General features: G+C 48.1%; 1 protein-coding gene across 1 annotated transcript in view; it reads left to right on the top strand.

The window, feature by feature from the left end:
* Positions 1-17,500, top strand: part of pld1a (phospholipase D1a) — a 62,753-nt gene that overhangs the window by 24,993 nt on the left and 20,260 nt on the right. Inside the window, exons 9-13 of the mRNA XM_083634145.1 lie at positions 1,223-1,375; positions 2,576-2,725; positions 3,700-3,783; positions 10,688-10,769; positions 17,117-17,227. Coding sequence (XP_083490271.1) covers positions 1,223-1,375; positions 2,576-2,725; positions 3,700-3,783; positions 10,688-10,769; positions 17,117-17,227 — 580 coding nt within the window. The remainder of the gene's footprint in view (positions 1-1,222; positions 1,376-2,575; positions 2,726-3,699; positions 3,784-10,687; positions 10,770-17,116; positions 17,228-17,500) is intronic.

Here is a 17,500-nt window from a genome sequence, read left to right on the forward strand (position 1 = left end):
CTCTCTGTTTCTTTCTCTGTCTCTCTGTCTCTGTCCCTGTCTCTCTATGTTTCTATCTCTGTCTCTCTGTTTCTGTCCCTGTCTCTCTCTGTTTCTATCTCTGTCTCTGTCCCTGTCTCTCTCTCTCTGTCTCTCTGTCTCTCTTATTCTCTCCCCCACTGTTTCTGTCATGCTCATAAACTGTACATCAGTATTGCGGAGTAGCTTTACATGGAATAAAATTTAGTTAGAGTACATTTTGCAGTAGCTTGGTGGTCAACTAAATTCAAATGTGTTATTTTCAGGCATAACTACTGAACTCTTTTTGGCTATAAAATAAAACTCGCAAGCTATATCTGGATTTGTCCAGTCCAATTTGCGTGCCGATTTGAGTGCCGATGCTCGTGAACGCTTTATCCCGCAGGCCATATGCTAGGTTCCGACCTAGCCTTGTTTTTAATCATCCCTATTTTTCCGTCTGGCAGACTTGTGTTGGACTGAAAATGGAGGAGTGATGGGCATAAGAACATTAACATTCCACATTAGTTTCTAGCTTTGGGCGTGTGGGCGTTATACTGTAAAAACACAGAGATTGTTCTTTGAGCTTGATTTCAAATAGAATACAATGTTTAACTCATAATAAAGTGGTATTCTTTGCAGTCATGTGATTTTTTATTGTATGGCATTGTAGATGTAGATGCATGATCATTTTCATCAAGTAGTTTGAACCACTTTTGCTTGCAAAATTAGGTTTCTTGAGCATTGCTTCAAAGTAGCTTCTCATGTAGCCACACTCAACTCTCTTACATTTTTCTCGTTTTTTCTCTTCATCTGTCTCTCTTTACCAAACATCCATATTAGCTTTTGATCAGATGGTTTTCATGCTGTAAATACAATGCAAAAAAAAAATCCCACACAATCAAAGCCCTCTGCCCATCCACCTACCAACTCCTACTACCTCCGCATGGCCATTCTCATCCCACACCCTTTCCTAAAAACAAGCAATAAAACAAATAACACAGTAATCCAGTAGAGATACACAGTACTAAATGACTGTGTGTGTGTGTGTGTGTGTGTGTGTGTGTGTGTGTGTGTGTGTGACGTGTGTGTGTGTGTGTGTGTGTGTGTGTGTGTGTGTGTGTGTGTGTGTGTGTGTGTGTATGTGTGTGTGTGTGTGTGTGTGTTTTCTTGTGTGTGTGTGTGCGTGTGCGTGTGTGTCTCTGTGTCTGTGTCCCCTGTGCAGCTGGCTGGTGGTGAAGGACTCGTTCCTGCTCTACATGAAGCCAGACTCGGGGGCCATCTCCTTCGTGGTGCTGGTGGACAAAGAGTTCAAAATCAAGATGGACTCCAAAGACACAGAGACCAGACACGGAGTCCGCATTGATAACCTCTCCAGGTTGTTTGTTTGTGTGTGTGTGTGTGTGTGTGTGTGTGTGTGTGTGTGTGTGTGTGTGTGTGTGTGTGTGTGTACATGTGTGTATTAGGGCTGTCACTTTTTATTCGAAATTCGAATTTAACTTCGAATGTGGGGGAGGAGGGGCATGTTCCAATGTAATTTGCCATGTTCGAACTTCTTTTTTTATAAAAAAAATAAATAAATAAATAAAAATAATTAATCAAAATTAACCAACTGCTGCTTGCTGGTAATGTTAATCCCATGTCAGAAAAAGTCTCCAGATTTGTTGCGTTAGTCTCTTCTGAGAAAGATTATCTCCAGGGTCTGAAAAGTTGTCTTGAGTTGGATGCAGCCAAGTTTGTGAGGCAGTGTTGTGACTGTGAGCGTCCAAGCTAACACAGCAGTGGAGAGGAGCTGACTGACTGGACCATGAGGACAGCTGAGGATTTTTTTTTAATATTCTTTTAATATTTAATATTATATTTTATATATTTATACGATGTAACCGGCAGGCGCGGACTGCATAATCGGGCACGTCGGGCCGATGCCCGGTGGCCTGGCCTGCAAAAGAAAAAGAAAAAAATCGTTGAGAGAGAGAGAGAGAGAGAGAGAGAGAGAGAGATAGAGAGAGATATGCATGCACAGTAATGGCAGTAATAATGATACCATTAACAACTATAATAAGTAAGAGCATAAGTACTAATAGTAATGCACAGTTACGACAATAGTAACAGTAGCAAGTGTAATAAAAACAGGACTAGTAAGGTGGGTCCCACTGGAGTCAGGGTTTACCATGACTTCAGATTGCTGAGAAAGTTTCTGCTATCAAATATGTCGCGTTGAAATCATGTTTTTGAATATGTCCACCACCACCACCTAAAAAGGGCCCAGAAATGCAAGATACATCACCAAAACCTGTTTTTAATGCAGTTGAAGTATTTTAGGCTAGATCTTTTTTCCAATCCCTTTCCAAACACTCCTGCCTGCCAAGTTATGTTCTCTAGTTTCTCCAAATCCCCAAATCTCCATGTTCATGTCATGTCTCTGTGTGTTTGCTTTTGTCTGTTCGCTTGTGTCTGTGACTGTGACCTATGCATGTCTGTGTGTGTCCACGTGCATGTATGTCTGTTTGTGTCTTGTCTGTGTGTGTGTGTGTGTGTGTGTGTGTGTGTGTGTGTGTGTGTGTGTGACTGTGGACAGGACCCTGGTGTTGAAGTGCAGCAGCTACAGACACGCTCGCTGGTGGGGCCAGAGCATCGAGAGCTTTGTGAGGAATCATGGGAAGGCTTTCCTCCGAGATCACCGCTTCGGCTCCTTCGCACAGGAAGAGGAAAACATCCCTGCCAAATGGTAACTGGAGTGTGAGAGAGCACAACTGTTTGAGCTGTTTCTGCTGGGGCCATGAAACAAGTACAGCAGAACCTCCTGGTTGGAGCTTATAGTCTGAAGTCGCTTTATTTATTATATACAGCAGTTAATACCCAAAATGCTGGTCAGTCAGTTTGAGCTGATTGTCGTTTCCCCTTATGGGCTGATCTGTGCAATGTTGAAAAGGTGAGAAAACAGTGGTGAGATGCATTATTCTCTCAAGGTTTGGCCAAATCCAACAGGTAATTTTAATATAGATTTTGTGTGGGGGGATGGAAGTCATATGGCAAAAATCCATAAAACATAGACAGACAGATTTTTATTTCCTTTTCTCAAGTGCAATCATAAAGTCACATGTTCAGAGATACAGCACTGGTATAAATGTCTTAAGGGGCAGTCCGTGGATGTTTGTCTTGTTCCCAGACATTTTCTCAGCATACTTTCTCTGCTGCATTTCTCTGTTGGTCTTCAAGGGAAGAGAGAGCCATGGTCACATGAGCTGATGGAAAACTTTACAGGATACTTATGTTATGATGTCACAGCTATGTCATGATGTCACAGCTATGGGTGCAGCCTGTGGTTTGTGAATGAGTTACAAATGTAAGAAAGCCTGAGAAATGAACAGCCCACTGTCTTGCTGTGTTTCATCCTATTTCTTTTTGCCTCTCTGTTGTTCTGTCTCCTGCTGACTCATGTGGTTTTGCAGCAGTTTTGACATTGTTGTAACAAGACAGATGAGCAAACAGACAAAAGCTGTCATCTACTTTATATGGAGAGCAGTGACATCACAGAACTGTGTGTGTGTGTGTGTGTGTGTGTGTGTGTGTGTGTGTGTGTGTGTGTGTGTGTGTGTGTGTGCGCGTGCGTGCGTGCGTGCGTGTGTGTGTTTGCTTGTGTGTATGTGAGGTTGGAGCCTGTAAATATTATCCACTGTAACTGTAGCTTTGCTCATGTAGGTATGTGAATGGGAAGACGTATATGGAAGATGTGGCAGAAGCTCTGGAGGAGGCTAAAGAGGAGATCTTCATCACTGACTGGTGGTAAGTGTGCATGCATGGCTGCATGCGTTTGTGTGTGTGTGTGTGTGTGTGTGTGTGTGTGTGTGTGTGTGTGTGTGTGTGTGTGTGTGTGTGTGTGTGTGTGTGTGTGTGTGTGTGTGTGTGTTTGTGTGCGTGCGTGCATGCGTGCGTGCGTGTGTGTGTCAAAGATTTCTGTTTAGGTGGCTCTGATCTAAGTCTGTATCTGTCCTTCTTTCGTACTGCAGCCTATTCTTTCTCCAAACCTGACAGAGTAATGATAGTGGAGAAACAAAACAACTGAAAAACACAAGCGGTTATTACACACCTCCATCAGTGGAGTACAGCACCTTACCCCGAAGTAGTCAGTTGGAGACTTTGAGTCGAGTTGTGAAGCACCTGAACACATTTACTCTGCTGAACACAGCAGCACAGGAATGACAGGATATTAGAACTCAATCTCCCACCATAATTGCAGAAATCCACTATGTTTTTAAAAATCATCAATCAAAGTTCCTGCACTGTTTCTCTATTATATAAGGCACATGAATCCACCACCACACATCTATCCTACATCCATCTTGCATTTTCTTCTTGCTCAAATGTTGTGAAGTAGAACAGAAAAGGGCATATTGTAACAAAACTTGTAACAATATTACTATACAAATACTTTTTTCCCCTCGCCCCCATTTTCACACTAATTGTACTTGGCCAATCTCCCAAAAAATTGTAAAATAGCAACGCTTTTGGACCAACGTTACCATTTTACAATTTCGCCTCCGAAATTGTAAAATGGTAACGTACGTGTCTACAGGGGTGGGCGTGGTTTATGGAGATTTTCTGTTTCTAACCCCTCCCCCTACACTAACCCTAACCCTAAGATCTCAGAACGTTACCATTTTACAATTTTCAAGCCGAAATTGTAACATAGCAACGTTGCTCCAAAACGTTGCTATTTTACAATTTTCTGTGAGACTGTGTTTAATTAACCCTGCTGTCCCGGCTGTTGCTCCACTCCCTCTGTCGATCTGGATAGTGTTGTGTAGGTACATGCTTCCTCCGATACAGTAGGCTACATGTGCCAGCTGTTTCTTTTCACCTGACAGCGAGGGGTTTCACCGGCAGGATGTAGTGCGTGAGAGAATCACGCTATTGCCCCCAGTTCCCCTCCCCGCCCGAACAGAGAAGACGCTAGTGCAGCAACCAGGACTCATACCCCACCGGCTTCCCACCCGCAGACACGGCCAATTGTGTCTGTAGGAACGTCTGACCAAGCCGGAAGTACCGCTGCCGGGAATTGAACCTGGGTGGTAAGCGAGTGCTTTTACCTCTACACTACCTAGACGCTCCTCCTATACACTTCCTGTCTATGGCACAACACTAGGGCTCAGCAGTGTGGGATTTCCTCATAGTGATGTGGGTGCACAGTTGGAATGTATGGTGGGACAGCTGAGAACCCGGCACAGGAGAATGTCAATGTCCTCAGTAGTTAGTAGTAGTAGTAGTAGTAGTAGTAGTTTATTTGGTGAATGTCAACAAAAATAGGACACAAATACAGAGACAGACAATCACCGAGGATAAACACAATAAAGTCTCAGACTTATTTCCATTGCGGTCCTCATATAGTCATAGTCATAGTCATAGTCATAGTTGGATAGACAGATAGGCCATCACCACACTGCTGCCAAAGAATGACCTGGCAGCATGACTCTCTGACAGGCAGTGAGTGTGCTACACGCTGTTACACATGACATGATGTGTTACATGCTGTTACACATGACATGATGTGCTACACGCTGTTACACATGACATGATGTGCTACACGCTGTTACACATGACATGATGTGCTACATGCTGTTACACATGACATGATGTGCTACACGCTGTTACACATGACATGATGTGCTACACGATGTTACACATGACATGATGTGCTACATGCTGTTACACATGACATGATGTGCTACACGCTGTTACACATGACATGATGTGCTACACGCTGTTACACATGACATGATGTGCTACACGCTGTTACACATGACATGATGTGTTACATGCTGTTACACATGACATGATGTGCTACACGCTGTTACACATGACATGATGTGCTACACGCTGTTACACATGACATGATGTGTTACATGCTGTTACACATGACATGATGTGCTACACGCTGTTACACATGACATGATGTGCTACACGCTGTTACACATGACATGATGTGCTACACGCTGTTACACATGACATGATGTGCTACACGCTGTTACACATGACATGATGTGCTACACGCTGTTACACATGACATGATGTGCTACATGCTGTTACACATGACATGATGTGCTACATGCTGTTACACATGACATGATTTGCTGTTACACATGACATGATGTGACAGCCAGTGAGTGTGCTACACGCTATTACACATGACATGATGTGCTACACGCTGTTACACATGACATGATGTGCTACACGCTATTACGCATGACATGATGTGCTACATGCTGTTACACATGACATGATGTGCTACACGCTGTTACACATGACATGATGTGCTACATGCTGTTACACATGACATGATGTGCTACACGCTGTTACACATGACATGATGTGACAGCCAGTTAGTGGGCTACACGCTGTTACACATGGCATGATGTGACAGCCAGTTAGTGTGTTACACGCTGTTACACATGCCATGATGTGCTACACGCTGTTACACATGACATGATGTGCTACACGCCTGTTACACATGACATGATGTGCTACACGCTGTTACACATGCCATGATGTGCTACACGCTGTTACACATGACATGATGTGCTACACGCCTGTTACACATGCCATGATGTGCTACACGCTGTTACACATGACATGATGTGCTACACGCTGTTACACATGACATGATGTGCTACACGATGTTACACATGACATGATGTGTTACACGCTGTTACACATGACATGATGTGCTACACGCTGTTACACATGACATGATGTGCTACACGCTGTTACACATGACATGATGTGTTACACGCTGTTACACATGACATGATGTGCTACACGCTGTTACACATGACATGATGTGCTACACGCTGTTACACATGACATGATGTGCTACATGCTGTTACACATGACATGATGTGCTACATGCTGTTACACATGACATGATTTGCTGTTACACATGACATGATGTGACAGCCAGTGAGTGTGCTACACGCTATTACACATGACATGATGTGCTACACGCTGTTACACATGACATGATGTGCTACACGCTATTACACATGACATGATGTGCTACATGCTGTTACACATGACATGATGTGCTACACGCTGTTACACATGACATGATGTGCTACATGCTGTTACACATGACATGATGTGCTACACGCTGTTACACATGACATGATGTGCTACATGCTGTTACACATGACATGATGTGCTACACGCTATTACACATGACATGATGTGCTACACGCTATTACACATGACATGATGTGCTACACGCTGTTACACATGACATGATGTGCTACATGCTGTTACACATGACATGATGTGCTACACGCTATTACACATGACATGATGTGCTACATGCTGTTACACATGACATGATGTGCTACACGCTGTTACACATGACATGATGTGCTACATGCTGTTACACATGACATGATGTGCTACACGCTGTTACACATGACATGATGTGCTACACGCTGTTACACATGACATGATGTGCTACACGCTGTTACACATGACATGATGTGCTACACGCTATTACACATGACATGATGTGCTACACGCTGTTACACATGACATGATGTGCTACACGCTGTTACACATGACATGATGTGCTACACGCTATTACACATGACATGATGTGACAGCCAGTTAGTGGGCTACACGCTGTTACACATGGCATGATGTGACAGCCAGTTAGTGTGTTACACGCTGTTACACATGCCATGATGTGCTACACGCTGTTACACATGACATGATGTGCTACACGCCTGTTACACATGACATGATGTGCTACACGCTGTTACACATGCCATGATGTGCTACACGCTGTTACACATGACATGATGTGCTACACGCCTGTTACACATGCCATGATGTGCTACACGCTGTTACACATGACATGATGTGCTACACGCTGTTACACATGACATGATGTGCTACACGATGTTACACATGACATGATGTGTTACACGCTGTTACACATGACATGATGTGCTACACGCTGTTACACATGACATGATGTGCTACACGCTGTTACACATGACATGATGTGTTACACGCTGTTACACATGACATGATGTGCTACACGCTGTTACACATGACATGATGTGCTACACGCTGTTACACATGACATGATGTGCTACACGCTGTTACACATGACATGATGTGCTACACGCTGTTACACATGACATGATGTGCTACACGCTGTTACACATGACATGATGTGCTACACGCTGTTACACATGGCATGATGTGCTACACGCTGTTACACATGGCATGATGTGCTACACGCTGTTACACATGGCATGATGTGCTACACGCTGTTACACATGGCATGATGTGCTACACGCTGTTACACATGACATGATGTGCTACACGCTGTTACACATGACATGATGTGCTACACGCTGTTACACATGACATGATGTGCTACACGCTGTTACACATGACATGATGTGCTACACGCTGTTACACATGACATGATGTGCTACACGCTGTTACACATGACATGATGTGCTACACGCTGTTACACATGGCATGATGTGCTACACGCTGTTACACATGGCATGATGTGCTACCAGAAGCCATGGCTCACTGGCCTTACAATGGCACAGGTTCCAATTACTGCCTCTGGGCTACACACCCAGAATAGACACTGCACATACAAAGATGAGGTGTCAATATCCGTTTACACTACTGCTACACCCCCTTTGTCCATCTCTCTCTCGCTCCCCCCTCTCTCTCTCCCGCTCCCTCTCTCTCTCTCTCTTCCCCCTCTCTCTCTCTCTCTCTCTCTCTCTCTCAATCTCTCTCCCCTCTCTCTCACTATCTCTCTCCCCCTCTCTCTCTCTCCCCTCTCTCTCCCGCTCCCTCTCACCCTCTCTCTCAATCTCTCTCCCCTCTCTCTCACTCTCTCCCCCCCCTCTCTCTCCTCTCTCTCTCTCTCTCTCTCTCTCTCTCAGCTCAGAAAGAACTATGTGTCTGTGCAGGAAAGACAAATCTATCTCCCCCTCCCTCCCTCTCTCTCTCTCTGTCTCTCTCGCTTGCTCATCTGATACTGATGATATGAATGAATAGTCTTGTCACCCAACACACTGTACTGTATGTGTGGAGTGTGTTGTTGTGTTGTGTGTCTTTTATACTGTACTGTATGTGTGGGGTGTGTTTTTGTGTTGTGTGTCTTTTATACTGTACTGTATGTGTGGGGTGTGTTGTTGTGTTGTGTGTCTTTTATACTGTACTGTATGTGTGGGGTGTGTTGTTGTGTTGTGTGTCTTTTATACTGTACTGTATGTGTGGGGTGTGTTGTTGTGTTGTGTGTCTTTTATACTGTACTGTATGTGTGGGGTGTGTTGTTGTGTTGTGTGTCTTTTATACTGTACTGTATGTGTGGGGTGTGTTGTTGTGTTGTGTGTCTTTTATACTGTACTGTATGTGTGGGGTGTGGTGTGTCTTTTATATGTTATGAAGTTTGAAAACAAGTACAAAACATTTTCCTCAGGGGGCGAAGAAACAATACAATACCGATCCAATTAATCTCATACACAAACCTGTCTTGCTAAATGACCTGCAGCCTTACACAGTAGGCCTACAGGAATACAGATTCCACCCTGAGGCTACAGTAACCTGATGTGTCGGTAGCACAAAGATGCAAATGTAATCTAATATCTGTAACAGGCTCAACAGCTTAGTAAAGAGACTTCTCCCGCTCTGCATTTTATCACTTGCTGTTGCTCATCACTATGCTGCCTTCAGGTCTTCTCTAGTCTTTGGTGTGAGGTTCTCTGCTGTGGAATAAACACTGTTTTGTTTCTAGTGTGTGCATGATAGGATTGTGATCTCTCTTCTGTGTAACTTCAGCTGTCATAGTTTATTGTCCCTCAGAGACAAAAGTTGGACAGTTTCTCATGGCTAAAATCCCAGTGTTGCAGTGGCAGTAATCACTGGACTTATGTTGTGTTAACCAATGAGGTGTCAGTCGGTGTAATGTGAGCCAATGGCATTGCAGGCACGACTATATCATTATGGCATCTCTGTCATTATGTAGAGAATGTGTGTGGTGGCTCTGATGGCTCAATGGAAAGCCTCCCTGTGCATTTAAAGTGTTTTTGTCCGGCTCAATGATTGTTTATGGTTTCCTGATTGCGATAAAATCAATGTCCTTTCAGGTGCAATGTGTACCTTATCTTTCCCCACACATACAGTAACAGAACCACACCAATATAACTGCACAATACATCCTTACATACAGAATAGGAAAGAAAAGAAAGAAAAGACAAATGCTAGAAATAAAAAGACCAACAACACGCAAAAACAATGATGAAACACAATTCAATAGGACCCCTCACCAACAATCACGGTTTGCCCCACTCCTCACTGGAGCGGACCCTCTCCCAGTTCTTATCATGCTGTATCCCAAAACTGCCTGCAGCCACAATCCTCTGCTAAGGAAATTGGCCTCTCACTAAATCAAAATAACAAAGAAGAAAATTTCACCAGCAAAACAATTTTGTTTAATATCTGGAGGGTGTTTTCACAATGTGTAAAGGTGTCAAATCAAAACAAGCGGCCTTAGCCAGTCCTGGACTTTGGTCCACAAGCTTTCCACATAATCAAAAGTTTTTGATTGTGTAATTTTTGTTTGTGCCTCTCTCTCCCTCTCTCTTTTTATATATTTTTCTGTCTCTCTGTTGGCCAGGCTGAGTCCAGAGATCTTCCTGAAGAGGCCTGTCGTAGAAGGGAACAGGTGGAGGCTGGACTGCATCCTCAAACGCAAGGCAGTAAGTCAACATACATAACTAGAGTCAGAATTACCATAACACCCCACAGCCATAGGAAGCGTGACGAGCCCAAATGAAATGTCACAATCAGAGAAACCAGTGCATAACAGCTGTAGAATTTAGTTCTACAATGTTCAAAATCCTACGTTAATTTTCTTCTTCTTATTGCAATAGATTTTCACTGGTCATACTTTACAGACCTCCTTTCTAGTTCCCACTAGATCACTGCCTGGCTTCCTAATTTTACAAAATGATGCTTGAATTTGCTAGCAAAAGGAAACGTTTTGATGGGTTTTACTTCGTTTCGAACTCAAGCTCTCACTAGTGCCTTAAACGCTGCAACGCAGCCCTATGGAAGACTGTTATTTTGCTCCAAAATTACTTTTCATTAAAACCTGACCACCCACCCGTAGGTGGCGTGGTACCCCCTGGGACTGACACGGATCCACGTGACTACGTCACGTCCTGCCAGTCCAGGGAATAATCACTTCCGCTTTCTTCCACCCGCTGTGAAGACGTGTTTTGTGAAAGCTCCGCGGTTAACGAGGAGTTATATTATATAGCTTTAGATACTAGGCTCGTTCCGGCTGACTTGCCCACCTCAAGAGGGTCGCGTGGACGGGATAAAGCAGGCTTCGGAGACCGACCCTGTACCCTTCACCCTGCGGCGTCGGAACAAGTCATCTAAAAAGCTAAGAGTATCTTCCTTAGTTAACTGTTGTCAGACTGCCGCCGTGCAGTCGATGTGAAACGTTTCCCCGGAAACGGGGTAACGTTGTTAGGCTTGAGCGCATGACTCAGGTCTGCACTCATAACTCTAGCTAGGTTTGCATACATGCAGAATAGCTTGTACCGTTAGCACTAGAACAACAGGCTAAATAGCACAGTTGTCACAGATAGCTAGATGCATCCGTGCGGTTGCTTCTGTTGCTAGGTACTTTAGGAACGCCGGCTTTAGAGCGCGCGCGTTAGATAGTTAGCTAGTTTGCTCAGTGCAGCTAGCTTGGACTACCTTGTAGCACAGATAGCTAACGTGCACACGTGCAGTTAGTGTCTGTGTGCTAAGTACTTCGCGCCAGCTACCTCTGTGTAGGGCGTGCCTTAAGCGAGAGTAGTAATGCTCTTCAGTGAAATAGCTAGTTAGCTAGCTTGCTCCCGTGCAGCCAGTATCTAGCGATGTGTAGTACTCCAGCTCTTACCCGTGCAGGCTTAGCTTGCACGTTAACCCCGTTTTCCTGTTAGCACAGAGAGGGGGGAACAGCTAGGTGCTGTATTAGCTGTGAGGCTACGCTGGCCGGTTACGACCGGCACAATTAATTTGAACAGGCGTTGCTGGGACCTACATAAATGTAGTGTAGCTTTTACTGGCGTCTGAGATTTTAGCTGGGCGATTCGCTAGCTAGGTGAGCTCGCCCCGCACCTTGTGTGGGCCGCTTCTCTCAGTACTTACGCCATCTTAGCCAGCTTGCTTGTCTGCTATGTGTTTGCTTGCCTCGTGCAATTAGCATCTACTAGATTGCAACTCCCTCTGAGGAGTTTCTTCTGAGATTGACTAGCTTCGCGGGCCGCTGGCCTAATGCTTGCGGTCACGCTTGCTTCCCCGTGTTACTCAGGGTAGAGACGCGCGGCACCGGCCTGTGCGTAGGCTTGTGTTAGCGCACGCTTGTCTCTCAGTGCTTATGCTAGCTTAGCTAGTGGCTTCCACGTCTGTTCTCTCGGGTTAACAGGTTGTGGGTATTATTGCCCCCCCTTCGGGATGGGCTATTGCCGCTTACGTTACCATTGCACGCGCACGTTCGCTAGCCTCCGGGTTGCTTACTGTCTAGCATGTGCTTTTTGCTAGCTTGCTTAAGCGGTACTCCCGCTAATAGGGTGCGCCCTGCGGGAGCTTGCTATTAGTGGTTAGCTTCCTGCTTCCTCTTGCTACTGAGCAGGGAAGGTCAGGGAGGGGATGGGCCGTGTGTAAAACTACTTGGCCGAGTATGAATCGGCACGTTAAGTGCGTGTTCGGCCTTGGGCACGAGCACGCTGCACAGGCGCCTTGAACCCTCGGTCTGGTCCGCAGCTAAGCTCTTGAGAGCTGGCCAAGGTCCGCTCTCAAAGAAGTGTTAAAGCTAGCTTGCCTTGCATAGGTGCAGATAGCAATATTAGTACTGTTTAGGACAGAACGATAGCATTTTGCAGATAGCTGGCGTGCACCCGTGCAGTTAGTATCTGTGTGCTAAGTACATTGGGCGCGAGATACCTCCGCTACAATAGACATACTGCTCCTTGCTGGCGCTACGCGCCCAGCAGGGCTTACAGCTCGCCAAGGTCTGGGCTCAGTGCCAGCCTTTGGCTTGTAGCTCTAAGGACAAGCCCACCGCCCTTGGTGCCCAAGGCCCGGGGTGGTTGGGAGCTCTCCATGGGTCGCACTCCCTTGTTGGGGTGCCCCCTGCAAGTGCAGGGAGCCTGGCTGGGGGCACAGCGCTTACTTCGATACAACAGCGCGTCAGTAGGCGGAGCTTGCGTAAGAAGTTCTCCCCCAGCATGCACAGCTTCTACGGAACTGTCCATGCGGCGGGGGGGCGTAGCCTCTCACGTCCCGCCCCCCCATCAGGGCACCGGATCGAAAGGTCCCGGTGCCCAGCAATATGCTCATGACTATATTTCAGGGATCATTTCTATAGTTTCTAACTTGAGAAATGTGTTTCTAAAATGTTCAGTCTCGCTATCCACGATGATGAGACGGTGATACTCTTTTCTGAGCGCGAAGCGGGCAGAGAGACTTGATTCAGTTCATATGCTCTCTGCTTTTGATGACCGTTCACTGTCTCCTATGGGGACATTGAGGGAGAGAGTATGATCCGAGTTCCGCTCCGTTGGCCACAAGAGACCATCTTGTCCAACAGGCTCGATGCCTGGGAGCATCTATGTTCCCCCGTCCCCATTACGGCGCACCCTCCAGAGGGGATACGCGCTACAGTTTGCCCACCCACGTTCGACGGGACCCCCGATCTGGCCGTGGAGGAGGAGGCCATGGACGGCTCCATGCGTCCAAAATTGGACCTTCGGCGTCTTAACAAGACGCTGAGGAAGTCCCGTCCCGAATGCTCTCTTCCCCGCCTGTGCAAGTTGAGACAGGGGGATTTCTTACTTCCAGGGATCTGGAAGGTGCGGTCTTCCATGTCCACATGGTCAGGAGACACAGGAAATACCTGAGGTTCTCCTTCCTGGGGAAGGCTTACGAGTTCTGTGGCTTGCCATTCGGCATGTCTTTGAGCCCGCGAACCCTCAGAACGGTGTGCGTGGAGGCAGCCGTGGCTCCCCTCCGCGCGAGGGGGATCCGCGTCTTCCTATATCTCAACGACGTTCTCTTAGCGGCCGACTCGAGGGTCTGTGCCGCGGAACATACCAAGGTGGTGACCGATCACCGGCAAACCTTAGGGTTTTTGGTGAACTGGCAGAAGAGTTGCCTCGTCCCAGCGCAGGCAGCGACCTTCCTGGGGCTCGAGCTATACTTCCTGCGAGTCTTTCGCCAGAGCGACAGGCTCGCACGGTTCGGACAGCAAGCCAAGGACGTTAGGTCTGTGCCCTCGGTGTCAGTGCATCAGTGCACAGTGATGTTGGGCCTGATGGCCTCAGCACTGCATGTGCTCCCGCTAGGGAGGCTACACATGCTCTCGTGGTCCAAATATGGTTCTCAGGCTTCGCCTGGACTCGGCCGGGGACCGTCATCGCAGGGTTCCTCTGACAGGTCAGGCCTGGCAGGCGCTGGCTATATGGGCGGACCCCCGTTACCTCTCGAGAGGTACTCGGTGGGGCCCTGTCCCGCTCAGGATGGTGATTCGCACAGACGCCTCCCTCTGGGGAGGGGGTGCGATTTGCGGGCATTTTTCGGCGAACGGTCGGTGGGAGGCTCAGGAGCTTCGCCACATAAACGTGCTAGAGCTGAAGGCGATTCGCCGGGCTCTGCCTCAGGACAAGCCCACCATCAATGGCGCCGTGGGCCCATTGTTGGTTGGGAGCTCTCTTGGGGACCGCACTGCCGGACAAGTCCGCGTGCGGCCAGACTCGAAAGAGAACGTTGCCTCCGCAGTCCCCCCGGCCTGCGGAGGTAACACTTCCAGCGGCTCACACATGGGCACCATGTGCTGATTCGCTCGGACAATAGGGCAGCGATCGCCCACCTGAACAAACAGGGCGGTGTGCGGTCGGGGGCGCTGAACCATAGCGGGGATTCACCTGTGGGTGTATCCCCGTCTCCTTTCAGTGTCAGCGGTCTATCTGCCGGGACGGCGGAGTTACGACCGGCCTGCTGTCTCGAGGCAATCCCCGTTATACGGAGTGGTGCCTCCACCCTCGGGTGATGGAACAGGTTTGGGCCAGGGTTGGTCGCGCCTGCGTCGATCTCTCGCATCGCGGCGCGCGACACACTGCCCACTGTGGTTCTCGATCCAGGAGGACAGCCCCCGTTAGGTCATGACGCGCTAAAAGCGCACGCGTGGCCGAGGGAGGGGCTCTATGCGTTTCCCCCGACCCCCCCTGATCCGTCAGGTGTTGGACAGGGTGAGGGAACAGCGCCTCCGGCTCGTTTTAGTCTGTTTGGCACAGGCAGACATGGTTTGCGGACCTGGTCTCCCTGGCGCAAGATCCGCCCTGGGCATTGCCGGTACGGGCCGATCTCCTATCCCAGGCGGAGGGGGAGGTGTTCCACCCCTCCCCAGGCAGGTGGAAGCTAGCGGTCTGGCTCCTGAACCGGACCAGTTGCTAGCCCAGGGCTTGCTTGATAATGTGGGATGCACTATGCAGCAAGTAAGGGCGTGGATCCAGTGAACTGCAGTGTGCGACCAGTTCTCTGTTTCCTTCAGAGCCTGCTTGACGCGGGTCAGTCCCCGCAGTCGTTTAAGGTGTACGTAGCCGCGATTCTGCTTGCCATAGGGGAATTGAAGGGAGCCCCGTGGGGGCGTACCCTTTAGTCTTGCGCCTCATGAAGGGGGCGCGTAAACTGCGCCCGCCGTCGCGGTGCGTTTTTTCACCCAAATCGGACCTGGTTACGGTGCTGGACGGGCTAACGGGTCATCCGTTTGAGCCCTTGGACTCCGCCGATTTAAGGGTCTGTCTTTAAAGACCGCGCTGCTGCTGGCCTTGTCGTCAGGAAAGAGAGTTGGTGACCTGATTGCCCTCTCGGTGCAGCAGGCCTGTGTGGTAATGACGGGCGCAGGGTTACGTTGCGACCTAACCCGGCTTACCAACCTAAGATTATTAATGTCAGCTTTAGGTCTATGGTCATAGACTTATCAGCATTCTGTCCCCCGCCGTTCAGTTAGAGACGGGCGAGGAGAGACTTTGCTCATGCTGTGCCCCGTAAGGGCGCTCTCGGCCTATGTGGCCAGGACGCGTTCTTTATGCATTACAGATCAGCTGTTGGTTTGCTTTGGGCAAAGGGCCCAGGGCGGACCCCTTTCCAAGGATCGCTTATCACACTGGATAGTGGAGGTGATCGCGTTGGCATACTCTGCCGTGGGCAAGGTTCCCCAGGAGGGTATCAAGGCGCTTTCTACGCGAGGTGTTGCGACATCCTCTGCGTTGTTGCGCGGTGTGTCGGTGGAGGACATGTGTGCCACGGCCTCATGGTCCTCTCATCACACTTTTGTCAGGTACTACAGTCTCGACGTGTCCGGTGCGCAGTTCGCGCACGCGGTGCTGTCGGTGGCAAGAAAGTAGTATCGTTGCCACTCTAATATGTCAGACGGTTAGGCATAAACGTTGCCATATGGCCGTGGTTCACCGGTGCCTTTCGGGTTGCCCTGTGGGGTGCTCCCGGCAGCAAGGTCGGTTGAATGGAGGCACTAGTGAGAGCTTGAGTTCGAAACGAAGTAAAACGTTAGGGTTGTGCTACAACCCAGGTTTTACGAGTGAGAACGAGAGCTCTCACTACCCAGCCTTGCTGTGTCGATGCGTCACGGGGTGCGTCGGATCTCAGCGGGCTGGAAGAAATTAGAGTGATTATTCCCTGGACTGGCAGGACGTGACGTAGTCACGTGGATCCGTGTCAGTCCCAGGGGGTACCACGCCACCTACGGGTGGGTGGTCAGGTTTTAATGAAAAGTAATTTTGGAGCAAAATAACAGTCTTCCATAGGGCTGCGTTGCAGCGTTTAAGGCACTAGTGAGAGCTCTCGTTCTCACTCGTAAAACCTGGGTTGTAGCACAACCCTAACGTTTCATCAGTATCTTTGACATAAAGTCTTTAGGTAACTTTAGGTAAGAGAAAAGTTTCATAGTATTTTGAAACCAAAGAAACATTTGGACATGACATGTCACAAAAATACATATTGTTATATATCTCGTCTCTTCTGCCCATAGCAACAGGGAGTGCGTATCTTTGTGATGCTGTACAAGGAGGTGGAGCTCGCCCTGGGGATCAACTCAGGCTACAGCAAGAGGACGCTCGTGCACCTGCACCCCAACATCAAGGTAACTGACGGGTCAGAGGACGCTCATGCACCTGCACCCCAACATCAAGGTAACTGACGGGTCAGAGGACGCTCGTGCACCTGCACCCCAACATCAAGGTAACTGACAGGTCAGAGGATGCTCATGCACCTGCACCCCAACATCAAGGTAACTGACAGGTCAGAGGATGCTCATGCACCTGCACCCCAACATCAAGGTAACTGACAGGTCAGAGGATGCTCATGCACCTGCACCCCAACATCAAGGTAACTGACAGGTCAGAGGATGCTCATG

Source organism: Poromitra crassiceps (genome assembly GCF_964638095.1).
Source record: "Poromitra crassiceps genome assembly, chromosome: 3".
NCBI classification, from domain to species: domain Eukaryota; kingdom Metazoa; phylum Chordata; class Actinopteri; order Beryciformes; family Melamphaidae; genus Poromitra; species Poromitra crassiceps.